Consider the following 22,502-nt stretch of genomic DNA (forward strand, 5'->3'; position numbering starts at 1 on the left):
ACATAGGATTCCATCTCTTCCACCTTTGCATTTTATCTGTTATTTTTCTCTTTGCCTGGTTAGTCTTTTTCTACTGGCTTTTTCATGAAACATACTCGGATCTTTTTCATTTTTAAATACTTCCTCTTGATTATGTCTCACCTTTAAGTTGGCTACTCTTATCCTTTCCTTTGCTGTCATAACTTTTGGGGTTTAATTTTCACTTTGTGATTTTACTTACTAACTCCTTGTAATCTGGCTTCTGCCACTTGTTCTCTAAATTGCTTTGGAAAAGATTAGTAGTTATTCTCTAATTGTCAAATTCTATGCTTCTTTACTTTCTTCTTGACTTTTATGTACTCTTGCCTTCTTCGATTCTTATCTTTTTAAGTTTTTGGTATATATATTTTTTAAAAATTAAACCTTCTGATTAGTGTGTCATTTTTCCTCTTAGGACCAGAGTGAGGGTTAGTTCTTTCTTGCTCTTTTTTTTATTCCAACAAAAGTATTCTTTCTTTTGAGATGTAGTGCATTTTGGGAAGGCCAGTACATGGGTACTAGAATGAGTTTCAGGGTGAGGTTTACAAGTATTAATGGGGGTATAAACAGTAGAACTGTGATTCTTTAAGAGCTTGGGTTGGGGATATGTATTTTAAAAATGGGTCATCAGTATTTCATTATAATTTTATATATGAAAAACAAAATTTTAGATAACATAAACTTTAGAGACGAAACCTTGCAAAGTCTTGCCTAATGAGATTATGGAAAAAACTGATTTTTATTTTTTTTTATTTTTTATTTTTTTATTATTTTTTTTGGAAAAAACTGATTTTTAAAGGAATGAGGAATGGTTGGGCATATATGGATTCCTGGTCAAGAATTAGAATTTTGTGTGGTGACTGGGTAGCTCAGTCGGTTTAACGTCTGCCTTGGGCTCATGTTATGATCCTGGAGTCCTGGATTGAGCCCCGAGTCGGGCTCCCTGCTCAGCCGGGGAGTCTGCTTTTCCCTCTGCCCCTCCCCCTGCTCATGCATGCACGCACACTCTCTCTCAAATAAATACATAAATAAAATCTTTTTAAAAAAATTAGAGGGGCACCTGGGTGGCTCAGTCGTTAAGTGTCTGCCTTCGGCTCAGGTCATGATCCCAGGGTCCTGGGATCGAGCCCTGCATCAGGCTCCCCGCTCTGTGGGAAGCCTGCTTCTCCCTCTCCTGCTCCCCCTGCTTGTGTTCCCTCTCTGGCTGTCTCTCTCTCTGTCATATAAATAAAAATAAAATCTCTTAAAAAATTTTAAAAAATAGAATTTTTCAATCTCTCAATAACCTACTCTCTTCCTAGCCTCCAAGTAAATGACATAGCACCCTAATGAGCAGGCTAGATCTACCTTATCATCCTTTTTTTGTCTTCGGATAGGGGAGAGTCCAGTTAAAGGTGTAAGATACCAATCCCACTTCCACCACATACTTATTCTGGATATTTGGACAAGTTATCTTCCCAAGAGAAAATGAAATAACACGTATTTTATTCACACACACACACACACACACACACACACACACAACTGAAGCACAGTGACTAGAAACTCAATACTATCGTTCTTTCTCTAGAAAGTTAATTTTTTTCTATTTCGGGTCTAATCCTGCCACAAATATGTTCTCTTCCATTTCAAGGCAGCCCATTGATTGAGTTTTCTCATATTGAATTCTTTCTCTTTTCCTTTTCCACCATATTTCTTTCTTTTTTTTTTTTTTAAGGTTTTTATTTGTTTATTTGACAGAGAGAGACGACGAGAGAGGGAACACAAGCAGGGGGAGTGGGAGAGGGAGAAGCAGGCTTCCTGCTGAGCAGAGAGCCCGATGCGGGGCTCGATCCCAGGACCCCGGGATCTGACCTGAGCCGAAGGCAGACGCTTAACAACTGAGCCACCCAGGCGCCCCTCCACTAGATTTCTTAATAAAATTCTCTGTGTTTTCACCTTTACTCTTTCATGTTTTATCCTCTTTCTTAGTATTTTTGCCTTTACTCTTTCAGGTATCATTCTCTCTTTAGCCCATAGTAGTCTGGTTTTTGCTCCCACCCTCTATAGAAACTGTGAAGGCCTTCAGTGACCCCATTGTTGCCATGTCCAGTGAGTTCCCTTTGTCTTTTCCTTTGCCCTGACTTTTATTTTTCTTCTAATGGCATTTTGTTACGTTTTATTTTGTAAGCCATCTTTAAAACTTTCTGTAAAGAGTGGGAATGAACATAAATTACAAGTTAAAAAATCAGCCTTGTATTCCTTCTTGAAATTTTGCTATTCTTCCCCCGCCCCCCAATTTTGTTGCTTCCCCAACTTTCTGACCACTCTTTTTCTCCCATGGTTTCTATTTAGTCTGCCTCCTCCCCCTCCAAGGCATGGTATCTTTTTTGAAATATTAGGAAAATTTTTAATGAGATCTGCATTTACTTAACAAGATTCAAGAATTTCAAAAGTCTGCCACATTTGCTTTATTTTTATTTTTCTCTTTGCTGGAATATTTTAAATTACCCCAATAAAAACAGGCCCACTGTTTAAATACTGCCATTCTGTAGGTTCTGCCCCTAACCTCCTTTTCTCATTATGCCTGTTCTTGGAAAATCTTACTCATTCCTATAGCTTCATGTACTATCTGCTGATAACTTTGTAAAGTCCATCTCTGCATTGTATTACAGACCAATATTTAATTTTTCCTAGTAGGGGTGCCTGGGTGACTCATTCCTGTTGAGTGTCCAATTCTTGATTTTGGTCAGGTCATGATCTCCGGGTCCTGGGATTGAGCCGTGTTGGGCTCTGCGCTTGGCGGAGAGCCTGCTTAGGATTCATTCTCTCTCTCTCTCTCCCTCTCCCTCCCCTTCTCCCTCTCTGCCTATCCCCCCACTTGTACATTTCCTCTCTCTCAAATAAATCTTTAAAAATAAATAAATAAATATTCCTAATATATGTGTCCAGTCAGACATTCTGTAGTGTCCAAGAATTTTAAATGTCTAAAACAATAATACTTACTATTTCTTTCTCATTTTAAGATTTTATTTATTTGAGAGAACAAGAGCTCGAGCTAAGGGAGGGGGAGAGGGAGAGGGAGAGAGAGAGAATGATTCCCAGTTGAGCACAAACCCCCAACATGGGGCTTGATCCTAGGACCCTGAGATCATGGCCTGAGCCAGCCGAAGTCAAACGTTTAACTGACTGAGCCACCCAGGCACCCCATTTCTTTTCTCATTTTTATACCCACTTTCCCCTTCTTTTTTTAAACTTCCCCCTTCTTTTTTTAAACTTCCTTATATCTTGGGCGCTTGGGTGGCTCAGTCATTAAGCGTCTGCCTTCGGCTCAGGTCATGATCCCAGGGTCCTGGGATCGAGTCCCACATCGGGCTCCCTGCTCGGCGGGAAGCCTGCTTCTCCCTCTCCCACTCCCCCTGCTTGTGTTCCTGCTCTTGCTGTCTCTCTCTCTGTCAAATAAATAAAATCTTTAAAAAAAAAAAAAACTTCCTTATATCTTTATCACACAGTTCTTCTAGGCACTCACTTGAAATATCAGAGGCTTCTTTGTTTCTCCCTTTTTTTTTCATATCCCATATTTAATTAGTCCTCAAGTCCCATCAGTCCCTTTTTCTTGGTATCTTTCTTTTACACCTGTCCTTCCCATTCTGTTCTTACCTTGATACTTTAGGGCTTTATCATCTCTCACCTAATAGATTCTCAGCTTTGTTTTTCTGGTATCCTTTTTTTTTTTTTCCCCCAATCTAACCATGATTTTTTTTTCCTGCTCAGAATCTCAGATTTGAGAGAAAAAGTCAAGTGTTTTAAACAGATCATGTCCTCAGTGAGGGCTAGGACCAGGTCTTATTTTTCTTTTTAGCTTTACTACATTTCTGGTTGATGAACTGGCAAATAGTAGGTTTATGATAAATGAATGAAAGTGGATACTATGCTTGAATCTCTGCCTACATTCTTGAGAATATTGGTTGCTCTTTTAAGGTTTAATTTTGATATTACAAACTTTACTAACTGGAAGCATTAAAGATCCTTTCTGTTAAAATATTAAATTTTTTAAAAATTAATTACAGTTTTAAAGAAATTTGGTAATTTTTCCTCCTAAAAATGAAGTGGCTGCTCATTGGTAGGGCCAAGCAAAATTTATATAATGCATTATTATTGCATATATGTCCATTTTCCTGACAATAAAGTAATATTTAGTATTGTTATTATCATTGTTGTTATTTTAGTTTAGATTGCAGGAAACTTGATTTTATGTAATTTTAGTAGTTTGATTTGTGTACAGGACAGTAGTTTATCAAACGTGACACTAATCTGTTCATTATTTTAAATATTTCTCATTTTCTTCTAGGACCAGTTTGGACAACATATAAAATCAGATGTGCATTTGAATTTTTATGTTTATTATGGTCCTGATCGTATAAGAGACCCAACCTTGCTTTCAAAACAGGATATTGTTTTGACTACATACAACATTTTAACTCATGACTATGGAGTAAGTATGCTGACACTCATATTTCAGAAGTTGAATTTAAGAAGTATGCTTCAGGTTTCTAAAGTGTTCTAAAATTCAGACTTTATACTCTTCCTTTCTTTCTAAATACTTAAGAATATATAGGAAGTAAAATAAGAAATTGTCTTTTAAGATTCTGCAAAAAAAAAAAGGTTGAACTTTCTTCAGCAATGAGGAATATTTTCCATTTAGGACATTTGAAGTTACAGTTTTACATTGGAATTGTAACTAAGTGTATATAGCAGTTTATAAGTGAATTTTGTTTTTTCTAGTATTCTAGAATATTATTTTCTTGATCAAATCTTCTAAATCAGATTTTCTAAATCAAATCAAGTATGATTTGATTAATAATTATCTCAGCTTAAAAATAAGCTTTTTTTAATAACTGAAGTTCATGAGTTTCCCAATTAATTTAGAAGTTTAATTGTTTGTTTGCCTGTAATTCCAATTGTTAAAATGTTTTTCAAAAAACCTTATTGTCAAAATTTCGATCTTCCAGTAAGAACATTAACTTCAACATAAAAGAAACTAATTATGTTGTATTCAAATAATTCTTACAACTGAAAATTTTTCTTTCATTACTGTTTTGATCTGAGGCAGAATTAGCTCAGTGTATGAACCAAAGTCTCAATAGAGAGCTAGACTACCTAGGTTTAAATGGTAGCTCTGCTATTTCTTAGCTGTGGTACTTTGAGCAACATACTTCCAGTCTTGGTGCTTCAGTTTTCTCATTTGTAAAATGAGTAAATAATACTACTTCATAAGCTTTTGGGCATTCAATAACTTAATGTATATAGTGCTTAAAGCAGTATCTACCACAGAGTAAGTATTGATATTAAAGAATAATAACTTGTGTTTACCAAATTATAGGAAGTACTATTTTACTTTCCTGTGTTTTTAATTCACATGAAACATTTATTTCAGACTAAAGGTGATAGTCCATTACATAGCATAAGGTGGCTAAGAGTGATCCTGGATGAAGGACATGCCATCCGAAATCCAAATGCTCAGCAGACAAAAGCTGTACTTGATTTAGAAGCAGAAAGAAGATGGGTGTTAACAGGTAAAAAGGTTATATTTTTAAAAAAAATTAATTCTCAAATATATATCATTAAGTTTTAGTGAGGTAACTTTGTAAACTTCACATGGATATAAAATTTGTCCATAATTAATCATAGAAGTCATTTAATAAAATATTTTGAGTTGTTTTTCACAGTTGCCCATGCTGTGGCAACATTTGAATTATAGTCAATTTGTGGAACAACCACTAGACTTTTTAATTTTTATTTTTATTTATTTTTTTAAAGATTTCATTTATTTGACAGCGAGAGAGGGAATACAAGCAGGGACAGTGGGAGAGGGAGAAGCAGGCTTCCCACCGAGCAGGGAGCCCGATGCGGGGCTCGATCCCAGGACCCTGGGATCATGACCTGAGCCGAAGGCAGACGCTTAATGACTGAGCCACTCAGGCGCCCCTAGACTTTTTTTTTAAACTTTGGAGATTCATTAGACACTTTAATTCTCTAATCGGAATCTCGATTTCTCTGTTTCTCATCTTGAAGCCAAGCCTGTTTGCTACTTGTGACACCTCTACTAGAATACGGGCAAGAGAATGTAAACTCAGTTTCATTTTTCCTTCTTGCTAATACTGCTGATTTAAAATCAAATAAATGTTCTTGGATAAGGAGAAAGTTGAATTTACTGGACCTGTGGTCTTTTTCTTTGTTAGTATGGCAAGTGAGAGCTAAAATTAGAGCAAAACTATATTTTGAAGTTGCGTATATGTTTAACAATGGATTATAGTTACACCTTGATAGTTAGTGGGTGTGCCTGCTGCAGAATGCACATTTTCAACGGTTGTTTCCTCTGATTGGGTCAGATGGATATACTATAGAGTTACAGCAGTTTTCTGTTATTTTTACGTACTCCGATTCACTATAGCGTTACAACAGTTTTCTGTTATTTTTAGGTACTCCGATTCAAAATTCTTTAAAGGACTTGTGGTCTCTTCTTTCCTTTTTAAAACTTAAACCATTTCTTGATAGAGAATGGTGGCATAGAACAATACAGCGTCCTGTCACAATGGGAGATGAAGGAGGACTTAGGTAAGTAATTTCATGAAAACTGATTAAAATTAGCAACAAATAACTGTAAGCAGCTTGAACCAGTTATCACTTTGATTACTATTTTAACTTCACTGTTGTCTTTCTTCTCCCAAGAGCGTTTATAGCTTAATGCCTTTGGCTCTTAGAACCTAGTGATTCTTGTTTGGGGAGACACTGCAACTAAAACATAAGCCTTCCCTTACTTTGATTTTAGTCAAACTGAAAGGAAAGGCAGAGCTTTATGGTCTTTGTGTGTTGCTATTGCCCTCAAAATCACCATTAATTGATTAAACAATGACAGGAAAAACTGTATGCCCTGAGGATCTAATATGCATTAAATTTTCACAACTTACCTTATGTAGCTTTATATAGTGATACTTGAATGGTATGACATACACTGGCATCAGCAAAAGTTTAAGAAAGAAAGTTCTTTCTCATGGAGACAGATAAATGAAATTCAGCTTGGTGATAGCCATTTCACAGGGTACTAGGCTAATATGTGGCTTAAGGTTTTTGCCTAGAGCAGTGGTTTTTCAGAGTTTGGGATCCATTAGGTTGTGAAATCCTTATAAAGATGGCATCTAGCATTATAAAAGAAAATGAAATAGAGTTGAAGATTTAAAGAAATTTAAATCTTCACACATAGTAAGTACTGTTTTGTGAAGGGTTTCTGTCATATGTGTATGTGTTTTGATAATATACGTTTGCTGGATGGAATAAAATGTGTTTCTTACTGTGGTTACAGTGAAAAAGGTTCAAAAGTCACCAACCTGGTTTGTAAAACTGCTTGATTCTCAGAACCAACTATGTAAATTCTAATTTAAGAAATTGTATTTATATTTCAGTGTCAGGAAAAACCTTTCCTTAAAAACCTTTCTTTCCTTAAAGAATTGATGTGCCTCCTTTTTTTCTGATACCGAGAAGGGAGTATAAAGGTTGTAGAACCTAGAAGGCATATCTCCCTCTTCTGAATAGTCACATCATGTTTTCTTTTTGGCATCTTTACTTTGTAAAAATTACTTATTTTTGTACCTTGATTTTCATATTACTGAAAAATCTTTTTGAAGGTAAGATCTTTCCTCACATTTATAGTTTTATGTTAGTATAATGCCTTTTACTTTGTGTAGATACTTATAGGAATGTGACTTGAATATTGGGTGATGTAGTTGACAGAAGTGAGAAGTAAAAAAGTTAGTGAATAGAAGAAAAATGGGGAGAAGTTAAGAAAAAGACAGGATAAAAGAAGATTAAACTGTGACAGGTATTGAATTGAGGGCAATGAATGCATTATTATAATTTTCTATTGGTAGAATATATGTCTGATTATCAGATTGGATAGAACTCAAAACAAAGATTTTTTTAAAGAAAAACCTTTACTTTGGTTCTAAAACAATAATATATTAAAATACTCTTTTTTTGTTCTTGTTGAATCAACTTATATAGAAATAAAAAGTTATGTAATTCTTTGTTTTGTTTTGACTTAGGCGTTTACAATCCCTAATTAAAAATATTACCCTAAGAAGAACAAAGACAAGCAAAATTAAAGGAAAACCTGTTTTGGAGTTACCAGAACGTAAAGTATTTATTCAGCACATTACACTTTCAGATGAAGAGAGAAAAATTTATCAGTCTGTGAAAAATGAAGGCAGAGCTACTATTGGAAGGTATGGAAAAAAGAAAGCCATTTTAGGAAATAATTTTTATTTTATTTCCTGTTTAACTGAATAGTATTTCTTAGAAATGTTAGGAAAGTCTGAAGTATACTGAAAGATAACTTGCTTTTTTATTTAAATTTTCTACAAATTAGTTGAAGTACATGAAATAGTATTATAATTTACAGGTAAGTTATTCCTTAAGTTAGGAAACAAAAGTTTACATGAAATGGCAAGTTCTGAGTGGCTAGTCAGAAGACCTTGCTTGCTTCTATTTCTGGCTCTTTATCATGGGAGTAGATAAAAACATTGAGAGAAGTGTATTAGTGAGAGATAATAAACCTATTTAAGGAACAAAACTTTGGGGAATGTCCGTATTTAAGAAATAGGGAAATAAAGAGAAATTACTGTAGAAGATTCTGTCAAGGACAGAATTAGGAAAAAAATGTAAAGAAAACTGTTGGAGAATCCCATGAAAGCATAATCATGAAAGAGGGAATGGTCAGTAGTGTCACATGATGCAGAGACTTAGAAAAGCTGTTTAATTTGGTGATTCAGAAGTTGCCAGTCTAAACTCTTAGCATAGTTTCACCAGAATACTGAGGTGTGTACCAAATTGTAGGAGTAAGGGAATTTCAAAGAAGTAGCAGCTGTAGGTAGGGATAGACCCTTTTTCATGACGTTTGCAAAAGGAAGAAGAAAGTGAGACTGGTACATAGGATTGATAGTTGTTGCTCTGTCAATTTTTTGCATTTTCTTTGGGTTAACTGCCTTGAGAAGAGAGCATAGAAGAGACTACAGATAGAGAAGAGAATAAAGCAAATTGGTGGAGAAAATGAAGCCTAGTGGGGGGTAAAGAGTAGTCAGTGAAAAATGAGACAAGGGTATCTGCAGGGAAAGGTGTAGTGGGAAATTGAGGAAGATAGCGGGATTAACAGCCGTTCTAAAAAGTTGTGAGGTTCTTAGTGTGGTAGATAGGCTTGATGTAGAATTGGATATATGTAAAAGTCAATATGACTTTCCAAACAACACATGTAATCTGGGAATAGGAACTAATGTAGATAATAAAGGGATCGGGGATTGGTAGAAGGTGAGAAATTCTAGTCCAAGCGAGAACATATTTGATGTGAGTGCCCATGGGACCAGAATGAGTAGGAGACAGTGAAGGCAGAACTGTGCTGAGAAAATAGGGGAATCTTCAAATTCAAGCACTTCATTGAAATACAGAGCAGGTTTAACAAATTAGAGAGATTGAAAAAGATTGTTCTTACTAAGCAAGTGATTTCTTAGTTCAAAATCTTGCAGTGGTGATTGAAATTTCTTTCATATTCATTCTTTCAGCCAAAATTTAATATGTGCCTGTGTAACACATACTGGGATATAGCATAAGAAAATAGATAAAAATCTCCACCCTCAAGGAGTTTATATTTTAATGCAGAGAACAATTTTAAAAAATTAAATTTGATGGAAAAAAAATTAAAGCAGAGAAAGGGGATAGGGAGTGCTGAAACTGTTTTAATAGGGTATTCACTGAAGACCTTACTGAGAAGGTTCTATGTGGGAAAAGATCTAAAAGAGAATGGAGTTAGATATTTCAGGCAGAGGGAACAGCAAATGTAAACCCCTGAGTTGAAAGAATATTTGGTGAGCTTGAAGAACACAAAGAGTTAAGTGTGGCTGGATAATATGAGCAAGATGTCATGATGGAGTGGGATCAGTATCCTTGCTCCTAATTTTTATTTGCTCTATGGCAACACTTTTTGGTGAGTTTTCTTTCACTGCCATTTGTTCCTCCCTTGCTCTTTGCTGATTATTACTTATATTTGAATGTCTTGAGTTCTTTCTGGCCTAGCTATTTGCAGGAGGTTAATATGAACGGGGGGAGGGGGCATTCTGTGTCCCAGACTGGTAGGAAGTATCCCTATTTAATTATGACTCAGGGTTATATCTGAGTTGTTTTAAGTTTTATTTGTGCTTACACAACAAAGATCGGAAGCTGTAGGGTTCCTTATAATGTGGAATCTTGTGCCTATAATCTTTTCTGAAAACACAGTAGGTCTATTGTGTTTCCTTATTTAGCTTGCCTTCTTTCCTTGGTATAAAACTTGTCCATGCAAGTTCAGATCACAGCCATGCACCCTGTTTTTGTTTTTGCACAAGAAAGATCTTGATTTTCCCCTCAGGGCTTGCTATGTATTTTGAAGAATTGTGCTCTGGCAGGTCTGTTTGAGATCTGTAGTCCTATCTCTCAGCATCTTCCTATTCGATTTCTATTGCAATTGGCAGCCATTTCTCATATAAATAGCTTTATGGTTACAAATCTCTTGTGGTTTCATTAAAGGTAGTTTTGAAGTGATTTTCAGAGAAGAAAAGAACAATGCCATTTTTATTCCACTGTTTTAGAATCGGGAATAATATTGTTTAGAGGTCTTTATAATACTTAGCATTTTTTACCACTAGGTATTTTAATGAAGGGACTGTCCTTGCGCACTATGCAGATGTCCTGGGTCTTTTGCTTAGATTGCGGCAGATTTGTTGTCATACTCACCTTCTTACAAACGCAGTGTCTTCCAGTGGTCCCTCAGGTAAGTAGATGTGATTTGTTTACACTGTTATATTTGTTAGGGATATTTAAATCAGAATGAAATTTTTCATATGGCCTATAGTGTCTTATTTGTCAAATGGACATTGTTTTTAGAATGGGACACAAGTGGAATATACTTAAAATTTTTACCAATGAAATGGAATAATAGTGATGTCTTCCAGGATTTCCAGTGATAGATACTCTTAGTCATTTCAAATTGGATCTGCCTTTTATTCTGTGGTAGTATGTGCAGATTGTAATGATGCTTTTGTGTAAGGTATATTATGTGGGTTAGCTACTATTTTAGCTTCTGAATTTTCTTTAAATTAATTTTTTTTTTTAAGATTTTATTTATTTGACAGAGAGACAGAGCGAGAGAGGGAACACAAGCAGGGGGAGTGAGGGAGGGAGAAGCAGGCTTCCCGCTGAGCAGGGAGCCTGATGTGGGGCTCGATCCCAGGACCCTGGGATCATGACCTGAGCTGAAGGCAGACGCCCAATGACTGAGCCACCCAGGCCCCCCTGAATTTTCTTTAAATTTAAATCATGCTTGTTTCCTGTGATAGAAAAAGCCTAAATAAAGACTACCCAAGCAAAACTTTTCCCTATATAAGAAGATTAACTTGTCTAGTCATATTACAGATCTTGCTGTGAAATTAATTTTTCAGCCTTTTCTCTAGGAAATGATACACCTGAAGAACTACGAAAGAAGTTAATAAGGAAGATGAAGTTAATTCTGAGCTCAGGTTCTGATGAAGAATGTGCAATTTGCTTGGATTCTTTAACAGTTCCTGTCATAACACATTGTGCACATGTCTTTTGTAAACCCTGTATTTGCCAAGTCATTCAGAATGAGCAGGTTAGTTTTATGCTAGGTACAGATTCAGTGTTTGATGGAGTGGTACACCAGTCAGTCTTGAGTGTAATGAAACCCAAGTCCAACAGACTATTAAGAGTTTTGCACTTGGATTTACTAGTGCACGTTTTATGGTCAATTATGTATGTCAGTGTTTCATAGTGATATATTTCTTACAATTAAGCCCTTTTAAACATAAGACAGTACACTTTTAGAGGCATGATCAGTCAATATCCTAGTTCTTTTGAGTTGAGATCATTGCTGTCTAGTAGATAAAAAATGTGAGACACAAAGGTAATTTTAAATTTTCTAGTAGAAATAGATGAAGTTAATGAATTTTTATTTATCCAATATATCTAAAATATAAAAATTATTGAGATAATTTACATGATTTTTTAACTTAAGTGTTCAAAGTCTGGTGGTATTGTACACATACAGCACATCTCACTTTGGCTTCGCCACAGTTGATGGGCTTAATTGCCACGTTTGTTTATTGGCTGTTAGATAAGGTAAGCCTGGATTCTTACGTATGGTAGAATTTTTTGAAGTGGAATAATCCTTTAAGCAGTTCTTCAGCTGAGGTAGAGTTTTGTTTTGTTTTGTTTACATTTTCATTGGTATAATATAGAAAAAAATGCACAAGTCATGGTTGTACAGTTGAGTGAATTATGAAGTAAACACAATCATGTAACTACTACCCTGGTCTTTTTGTGTCCCCTTCCAATCAGTTACCTTCTCCCTCCTTCCTAAAGGTAACCCCACCATACTGACTTTAAACATTGTTCAGTTTCAGAATTTTTTTTTTGTAATGGTATTTGGTATATAGTTATTTAGGAGAGATTTTATTAGCATGTCTTGGTAGGAATGGGCACAACAAATATTGCTTTGAATGAGCCTGATAGGATTTAACAGGTCTAGACTAGCTTTATAAGCCATTCAGATGGAAATTTTTTTTCTTCTAAAGGACAGTTCCAATTAGTGTGCTATATTGTAGTTAGGTTCAAGATACTGTTATTCATGGTTTCTTTACTTGTCTGCAAATAGTACAGTTCACCCTGAACAGTTGCAGGGGCTAGGGGTGCTGACCCCCCTGTGCAGTTGAAAATCTGCATATCACTTTTGACTCCTATAAACTTAACTACTAATCACCTACTGTTGACCAGAAGCCTTACCGATAACATAAGCAGTTAACACATATTTTTGTTACATATTATATGTGGTATTCTTTTTAAAGTTTTTATTTAAGTAATCTCTACACCTAATGTGGGGCTCACACTCATGACCCCAAGATCAAGAATTGCATGCTCCTCCAACTAAGCCAGCCTGGCGCCCCTATATGTGGTATTCTTTCAGTAAAGTAAGCTAGAGAAAATAACAAAATCATAAGAGAATATCCATTTATAGTACTGTACTGTATTTATTGGAAAAAAAAATCCTCAAATAAGTGGACCTCTGTAGTTCAGACCCATGTTCAAGGGCAAATTGTATTATACTTGTTTCAAGCTCCTGCTGTTAGTCAAGATCACATACCATACTTTTGCTCCCTTTTTTACCCAGTCCCACTTAACAAGCTGGAGTTCAGCTTGTACAGATTTATCTCAAATGGATGACTCTAATAAGTCTAATAAAATGCTAGCTATTAAGGATTTAGAATTTTACCATACTTTTAAAAAATTTTAGGTAAATTTATATTTTTTCCTCATAAACTTCACTTATCTTATTCTTTCTTATATAGCCACATGCTAAATGTCCTTTATGCAGAAATGATATACATGGAGACAATTTATTAGAATGTCCTCCAGAAGAATTAGAGTGTGACACTGAGAAAAAGTCTACTATGGAATGGACATCCAGTTCAAAGGTAAAATACACGTGGGCAAATATTTGAGTATTTGTTTTACATTTATATATAGATACCATGTCTTAAAATAATTCTGCTTTTAATCCTATCATTTGAATATTTTTATTTCTAGTGGTGAATTTGAGAGGAAAGGAGCTTCAGTTTATGAGTGCATTCTTTCAATCTTAATTTTTAAAAACATTAGTTGTCTTTTACTTTTCATTTTAGGGAAGTAATGGGGCAGGAACATTCTTTTCCTAATTAAAAAAAGTTGTATATATTTTGCCCATTCAAAATGGAAGCTAATGGGTGTCCTGATTTTTTTTTTTTCAGATTAATGCTCTAATGCATGCACTGATTGACTTAAGAAAGAAGAACCCCAACATAAAAAGTTTAGTTGTTTCTCAGTTTACAACATTCCTGTCTTTAATAGAAACACCACTCAGGTAAATTCAGTATTGATTCTCACTTTGAGTAAAAGGATTTTATGTAAGTGTTTTGATTTGGATGGCAAAAAATAATATGTTTTACCAGTTATATTCATTTCATCTATCTAAAATGAGAGTCACAATACAGAATATTTCCCGGGAGCATAGGATTTAAAGATTTAGTCCTGAATTTATCAGAAAAAAAGTTGACTGCAGAGCATGACACGTTAGTAGATGGTTAGATTTGTCAAAATAAATGAGTAGAAGAATTGGTTGAATGAAGAGATTTGTAATTACTTAACATGTTTTTAAATTGTATGGAAAGTGTTACTTATCTTTTTTGTCCCTCCATTAGAGCCTCTGGATTTGTGTTTACTCGTTTGGATGGTTCCATGGCACAGAAGAAAAGAGTTGAATCAATTCAGTGTTTTCAAAACACTGAAGCAGGATCTCCAACTATAATGCTTCTATCCTTAAAAGCAGGTGGAGTTGGTTTGAATCTTTCCGCAGCTTCTCGAGTGTTTTTAATGGATCCAGTAAGTAGTTCTGTAGACTTTTTGGTATGTTATTAAACTTAAAAAAAAAAAAAAAAACTATTTGGTAAATATCTTCCTAGTTATAACTGATTGTGAAAATTCTTAGGCAAATTTTAAAATTAGATAATAACTCAGTAAATGTGTATCGAGGGCTTTAAGTGCTTTATATGTATCAACAAATTCTCACGGTATCCCTAGGATATCCCTGTGATGGATCCTTATGAGGTTTTATTACTGTCCTTATTTTACAGGTGAGGAAACTGAAGCACAGAGAAGTAAAATAACTTGCCCAACATCATGCAATAATATGCAGACCAGGATTCCATGTTTTTAATTTCTGTGCTGTGGTTTTCTACTTCTATATATAGAATTAGTTTCTGTTAACTGTAATGCTTTAGTGTAGTGGTTTGGCCAACAAATAATGTGATCCTACATTGTGTCAGGGAGTCTTACATGCACCCGGAATCTGGCTATAAACATAGGTAGTCAAAGTAGCTACCATCGTGATGTTAATGGTCTCAAGTTTTAATGTGCAAAGAATTAGGTAAAATGTAATTTCTCACCTCTGTCCTCAGAGATTAAGGAGTTCTTGGAGACCCAGGAGGCTGCATTTTTATATAGATCATAGGTGATTCAGGTGCAGGTGGTCCATCATCACAGTTTTAGAAACTAATACCGTATCGCTTCTCGGCCTTTTGGCTAAGATTAAGTGTAGAAACTAATACCGTTAATGGAATATTTTGGATAAATTTTAGCATCTAATACAGTACAGTCACTTGTAGTTGTACAGTATAGACCTAGCTGTAGAGTTGGAACTAAAATTCACTCTGAACTTTACTCACCAAACTGTGACCTAAGAGAAGCATGCATAGAGGAGCGGCACCTTTTCTAATTGCACAAAGAGCTGTAGGCACTCTGGACTAATTCAGTTTCTAATTTGCACTGGGTTACTGTCAGGGCTAGAGGCAACCCTATTTGCTATTTCTGTGATTCACAGATTGAAGATTTGTAGTTTTAGCTTGTTACCTGAAATTCAGAAAATTTCATAACAAAGTTCACTGAGATACAAATTTGAGTTATTCTGGTTAGGCTATCTAGTTTATAGATATATCTGTTACCAGGGCTTTTTCGTCACCTGAGGGTAACTTCCACAGTAAAATACCAACCAGAACCATATTTTGACATTCACAGATTTCACATTAACGTTATGGATGGCAGTGGTCTGTTGTATTTTCTTGCCTTAGTTCTGTGGATGAAGTTTTAAATCTTTGCTAGAGTTTTAATATTTTATGGTTATTATAAAAAACAGTCATTGTAACCGCATATTGTTATATTAACTAACATGATAATCTTAGATGATGATTTTTTGACAAATTCCCAAATTATTTGCTGCTTTTGTTGTAATCTTAGTATCTGATAAAGAGAAGGTTGTTGGTACGAAATATAGTATTATAAAGCTGATCACAGACTATACTCTTTAGTAATTAAAAAAAAAACTTCTTTAGTAATTTAAAAAAACTTCTAGAATGTTTTAGCAGTTCATAGTAAATTGTTTTTTGTTGAACATTTCAAATGTTTCTAACTTTAAAATGAAAGCCAGGTCCCAGGAAAATAAGATTGAATCAAAAAATGTTTACTCATGAAAATATTTTACCTTTTCATGGAATGTTGCATTAGAGTTAAGATGTATTTTAAATGTTCGATTTTGGGCTTTTGATAAAGCTAATTACCTTCCTTCATCAGTACTGGTGAAAATGGAAGCTATCAGTTTTATATTATCATGAGATAAATTTGATCCCAGGTAGGGGTGCCTAGGTAGCTCAGTTGGTTAAGCATCCTACTCGATCTCAGCTCAGGTCTTGATCTCAGGGTTGTGAGTTCAAGCCCCGTGTTGGGTTCCACGCTGGCCATGGAGCCTACTTTAAAAAAAAAAAAAAAAATTGACTCTTGGTAGTCATACTAGATGTATACTGTCAGCTCACTAGAAGGTTCCTAGATAAAACAGAGACAACAGAAAGGAACATTTATTTACGTGGGCTCTTGGTATAACGGTTTCAAAATGTATCCAATCGTGAAATACAGAATATGCATAAAATGTGATTATCAGTTTTAGAAAATCATAAGCTAAGTATATTCTTAAAATCTGACTTCTATATGAAATATCACCCAATACTCAAATTATAACAATAGTAAAATCTCCTTTTCCCTAGAGCTCGTGGGAACTTTATTTTTTAATTTATTTTTAATTATTCTTTTTTTTTTTGAAAGAGAGTATGAGCCAGGGGTTGGGGGAGGTTCTATGTCCAACACAGAGCCGGATGTGGGGCCCAGTTTCACGACCCTGAGATCATGACCCAAGTCAAAATCCAGAGTCAGACGCCTAACCAACTAAGCCACCCAGGTGCCCCATCAAAGGAACTTTAAATAGAAAATAACAGCCTGAGGATGAGTCATACTATAAACTTGTCATTTACATATGCATTTGCTATTTTGTTTCATTTTCAGGTAGTTTTGCTGTATAGTTTCTTTTGCCCTAAACATCCTTTAAGAATCATCCCATAGTTTAAAATTTAATGATCCCTACTCTGATAGTTCATGATAGTCTTTCCCAGTCACTTGACTCCTATCTTTCTAGACTGGAGAATCTATATCATTTTGCTTTTTTTCTTTGCTTCATTGTTTTATTCTTCACTTTAAAACAGTCCCCATGATAATGCCTGTATTTAATGAGTTAATGTTATTTTAGTTCAATTTTGAAGTCAAACATTCAAATACAGATACAGAAAATTACATCAACAAAGCCTTTAATTTTTAGGACTTTTGATTATTCCTGAAATCTTTTTTTGTGCTTTTAGTTAACAAATGGAAGAAAGTGAAAGAAAAAGAATCAAAAGACCATGAAAAGGGGAGAAAACTTTCTCATAGACTCAATTACATATCTTTTCTGATATAAATTGTCATTTAAGAGGATGTGTAACCTTTTTTTTCCTTTGTTAACAGACATAGATCAATTTTAAAATAGAAAAAGATACTATTTGATTACTTAATCGCTCATGCTGTGTGCTTTCTATGTATCAGGCACTGTATTAGATACTAGAAGCAGTGCAATGAACTGATGGGGGAGAATACCTGCCTATCATAGTTGAGGGTGGGGTGTATTTTTTTTTCCCAGAGCATTTATGACAGTATCTGAATTCAGTCAAAAAATTTGTGTCAGTAAAAGGTTAATGAGTAATACTGAAAGGATTTGTGCAGAACACTTACAGATCAGGGTGGTAATAAAGCAATTCATATTCTTGTTAGGCCTGGAATCCAGCTGCTGAAGATCAGTGCTTTGACAGATGCCATAGACTTGGCCAGAAGCAAGAAGTTATCATCACAAAAGTGAGTTTTTAAGCCATCTATTTTAAAATTAGGTTGACGAGATTTTTAAGATTATACAAATAATGCATGAATATATTATGAAAGATTACAGTAGAACTGGGCAGAACAAAAAAAGGTTAGCTTTAATCTCTAGAGGAAACCACCATCAATAGTTTTACATGTTATTCAAAGTCTCTTTCTCAACGTTTACGTAGATTCACTTGTATGTATCTCTCCTTTAAAAAATTTAAGGTAAATGGGATCATACTTTATTATTCTGCAACATACTTTGTCCCCTTAACAGTATATATTGGGGACTGTCCATATAAGTATACTACCATATAAGTACATATAAAACCTATTATTTTTTTTCCCCATATAGTGGTAAAACATACATACACATAACAATATTTATCATCTTATCTATTTTTAAGTGTACACTTAAGTGGCATTACATACTTTCACATTGTTGTGTAATTTTCAACATCATCCATCTCCAGAACTTTTTCATCTCAAATCAAAACTCAGCCCTCAGCAACCGCCCTTCTATTTTCTGTGAATTTGATGACTCTACAAAACCCATTCTTTTTAACATCCATATATAGATACATCATAATTTAGCCAGTCTAATATTTTGCTAATAAAAACAGTGCCATAATGAGCATTATTGTATTATATACAAGTACTTCTTCAGGATTGATTAAGAAAACGAGAATTCTGGGGGTGCCTGGGTAGCTCAACTGGTTAAGCGTCTGCCTTCGGCTCAGGTCATAATCTCAGGGTCCTGGGATCGAGCCCCACATTGGGCTTCCTGCTCAGTGGGTTGTCTGCTGCTCTCTCTTCCTCTGCCTGCACCCCCGTCCCACCAGGCTCTCTTTCTCTCAAAATCTTTAAAAAAAGAAAAATAGAATTCTGGATTTAGGATTCTTTTGTTTTCAAAACAGGCTTAATGATACATGAGAATGATGTAAATTTTTGCTTATGTGATGGTCAGGAAAGAGCTCTTTTAATTTACGTATACCTAAGACCTTGAGCATATTCATTTTTCACTTATCTGTTGTCAGTTAATATTTTTTTCTGTGCATTGCTTTTTTGCCCAGTTTTCATAAAGTACAAAATATAGTTTTATAATATAAAGGACTCTTACATTCTGATTTTAAATTTTTTGTTATGTATATTGGAAATGGTTTATTTCAAACTCTTATCTTTGAACTGGATGGGTTTTTTTTCTTTTTTCATGAAAAAGCTTTAAAATTTTTAAGTATATCATTTTTTCCTACTGATTTGAAATGTCACTTTTATTATAAACTAGTTCATATATATTAATGTGAGTCTCTTTCCGGACTTTGTTTCTGTGTTTCTATTTCATTGATTTCTTTTCCTATTCCCAGGACAATATTACTCTTATAATTACTATGGTTTTTTAAAGTATGCTTTGATATCTAGCAGGGCAGAGTGCTCTCATTACCCCTCTTTTTAGAAATTCGTTAATACAATTATTTACTCTTGAATTGAACTTTGGATTTAGGTTACCAGATCCCATTTAAGAAATCTTGTTTGGGATTTATTGAAGTTATGATTAATTTGAGAATGGTCTTCTTTATAAATATATAAATACTCCTTATAAATAAGGAGTGTTCCCATATAAGAATTTAGTATCTGTCTTCATTTATTTAGGTCTTTTATGCATTTCAGTAATGTTGTATGTTACTGGACCTCTACACAATGTTGACTATTAGTAGTGATAGTAATCATTCTTGAACTGTTCCTTTTATTGTTTTACATTGTGACTACATTGTTCTTGGTAAGTTTCTAGAGGATACACTTAAGACTGAGGGACATTTAATTTATAGGTTAATGAAGACTTTATCAAGGTTTTTATCAGAAATGCTTCTTAAGCATCTATTGATGCTTTTTTTCTTAACTTTTTTCTATTCTTAACTTTTCCACATTATATTAAGTTAAACCAGGTAAAGGCGTATTCTTGCATTTCTGGGAAAATCTCATTTGGCTACTTAAATATAATGCTGAATTTATTTTGCAAGTATTCCAGTTACAGAGTTGCCTGTAAAGTTTGCTGGTTTTGGTGCTATTCTTAAGATGTAACTTATGGCCTTACAACCATATTCTTTATACAAGAAAACCATATTGAGTGATGAGGGAAAGCAATGCTCACTCTGGTTATTCTATCATATTCTAAATATGCTCACTGCATATTGAGAAAAAAAGGACAGCTAAACAGTTTCTAACAGATTATTGACCAATTCTGAAAGCTATATAATACTGTAAGAAAGCAAATTTTTTTATAGTGGACCAACATTTCAACATATCTTAAATTTTCATTTTTTTTAATTGAAGATTTTAAATATTGTGACAAAAAGTATTTTTTTTTTTTTTTTTTAAGTTCATTGTGAAGGATTCTGTTGAAGAAAATATGCTGAAAATACAAAACACAAAGAGAGAACTTGCTGCTGGAGCCTTTGGAACTAAAAAAACAAATGCTAATGAAATGAAACAAGCTAAAATTAATGAAATCAGAACTTTAATTGATTTATAATTTGTGGGATTTGGTAAGGTCAGTTTGATTAGATATATATGGAAATTTTGGAAATCAGAAAATAGAGTTTTAGAAATGAGACCTAGAGTATGTCTTCTAAAAAGAGCATATCATTTTATATTAGTAAAGTATTACTGATATATAGTCTCTTCTATATATGAACCTATTTTTAATGATATTTCAAATAGCAATAAGTTCTGTTATATACTGTGGCCTAAAATAATTTTTGAGAAAGTTACTTTGTTATTCAGCTTTTCATATTGTCTTTGCTGAGTATTTTCATATATCTTTCAAGTACTCAGCTTTTTCATATTTCAAATAAGGTCAAACCTTTTATACTTTTGACCAAATAAAGAGTTATTTTCTGTGTTGGACACATTTGGTTAATCACTAGAGCCTTCCATTTGTGATGTGATGGATTCACAGTCCTTGTAAGCGATTAATACATAGATTATATACAAGAGATTTTATTACTTTGAAAAACCATATTTGCATTCCAGAATCAAACCTTAAATAAGAGACTGAAGTCCAGGTTAGCAGGTTAACTTACAATTTTTTTTTTTTTAACAGTTTGAGATCTAATTCACATATGTGATTTGCAGTTTTATGTTTATGAAAAGATAGGGACTGTGTTAGAATACGATTTTTCTCCATTTTAGTCAAGTAGTACTGTTGTTTAAATGTAATTCAGTGTGTTAGTGTGTAAATACAGTCTGGGGGTGAGAAGGAACCAGTTCTACCCAGTTTAATTTGAATATTTAAATTATGGAATTGCTGAATAGATATTTCTATATAGAGAGATAATTTTTATTTATGTAGCTTTTTTTTTTAAAATAACTTTATAAATTTTTATAATTCAGAAGACTACTATATGTGAGAGGCGTGATATCTGTCTGGATGGAAGTTGGGCTGGATGACCTCCAAAATCGTTTCAACTCTTAAAGACATCTTAATCCTGAATGGAAAAATTTCTTTGTTATTGTGTTTAGAATCAGACATTGATTTTGGAACTTCAGTAATTCACCCTACATTTATCTATAAAATTAGTCCTCTTTTTCTTATTTTTTGGTTAATCAGACTCACGGTAGTTGCCATGGCATTCTAAATGACTCTTTGAGTCACATTTAAATAAGTTCTGCATTTGCCAATCACGTTAGTTAGTGGTGTCCTTCCTTAAGGGGAGCTTTTTAATCCAAAGAAAGATTACTGTACAGGAGAAGCTTCCTGTTTGACCATGCAGACTTGAGAACACCTTTCATTTTACTTACAGTGTTAAGAAATGACTTAAAGATAAGCTTGGAGGCAGTGTTGTGTTCTAGGGCATACATCGAGCTATGTGCTGAATCTATCGACAGCTAAATTCTCCCCTCCCTGTGCCCGGTCTCCTGCTCCAAGGGAGCAGTGTATTAGGCAGCAAGAATCTTCCCAGCCCCTTTTCTCTCTGGCTGCAGGTAAGGCAGAGGGCTGGGTAAAAGGATCAACAGACCTTTCTGTACAGATAAGAGTGGAATAATAACTTGGGGTTGGTCCACTAGCATTAGGAGCAATTTGGAATTTCTTTACCTTGTAGAACTAGCATTACACAAAAAAAATCAGGTTGATGAAAATCTCATGAAATATACTATGTGGATTTCTATCTACCAGTACTCCCATGAGATTAAGTACAAAAAGAATGTTCAGCAAAAAAAGAGAGATATATACTCTTCTTGCTTACAAAGGCAAAGCCTTGCAAACTCACTGTAAAAGACTTTGCTTGCCTCTTTACCTAACATTTATAGACTTGTGTTTTTAAACATAATGATAAATTTGGCAAGTCATTTAAAAAATACCTGTTTTTGTACAGTCCTATTAAATGGTGTTAAACAAATTTAATTCATCCTAAGGAAATATATATATAAACCACCAGAATGAAAAGTTCGTATTATGCTCTGCTGTTAATTCTGTTTCATCATTATGTAGAATAATAGCTTTAGAAGTATCTTGAAGACATTGTATCCCACTTGTGGTTCAAACTGAATTTTGTGGTTCAAACTGGATTTTGTTTTAAAATAAATAAAGTTTTAAAAATCCA

At 34.2% G+C, this 22,502-nt stretch overlaps 1 protein-coding gene and 1 pseudogene across 4 annotated transcripts in view; both read left to right on the forward strand.

The window, feature by feature from the left end:
* The window catches only part of HLTF (helicase like transcription factor), a 50,082-nt gene extending 27,580 nt beyond the window's left edge, over positions 1–22,502 (forward strand). For 2 of the 4 annotated variants that reach the window (XM_032408482.1, XM_032408483.1), the window contains exons 15-26: positions 4,349–4,492; positions 5,435–5,573; positions 6,480–6,615; positions 8,100–8,279; positions 10,728–10,852; positions 11,520–11,710; positions 13,443–13,568; positions 13,881–13,993; positions 14,331–14,511; positions 17,815–17,895; positions 20,279–20,449; positions 21,292–22,502. In XM_032408482.1, coding sequence (XP_032264373.1) covers positions 4,349–4,492; positions 5,435–5,573; positions 6,480–6,615; positions 8,100–8,279; positions 10,728–10,852; positions 11,520–11,710; positions 13,443–13,568; positions 13,881–13,993; positions 14,331–14,511; positions 17,815–17,895; positions 20,279–20,431 — 1,569 coding nt within the window. In that variant the 3' untranslated portion in view covers positions 20,432–20,449; positions 21,292–22,502. The remainder of the gene's footprint in view (positions 1–4,348; positions 4,493–5,434; positions 5,574–6,479; positions 6,616–8,099; positions 8,280–10,727; positions 10,853–11,519; positions 11,711–13,442; positions 13,569–13,880; positions 13,994–14,330; positions 14,512–17,814; positions 17,896–20,278; positions 20,450–21,291) is intronic. The other 2 variants (XM_032408484.1, XM_032408485.1) reach the window with 1 other exon arrangement.
* LOC116635335 lies at positions 15,191–15,349 on the forward strand (annotated as a pseudogene).

This window comes from Phoca vitulina, unplaced genomic scaffold, assembly GCF_004348235.1.
Source record: "Phoca vitulina isolate PV1807 unplaced genomic scaffold, GSC_HSeal_1.0 scaffold10, whole genome shotgun sequence".
NCBI classification, from domain to species: domain Eukaryota; kingdom Metazoa; phylum Chordata; class Mammalia; order Carnivora; family Phocidae; genus Phoca; species Phoca vitulina.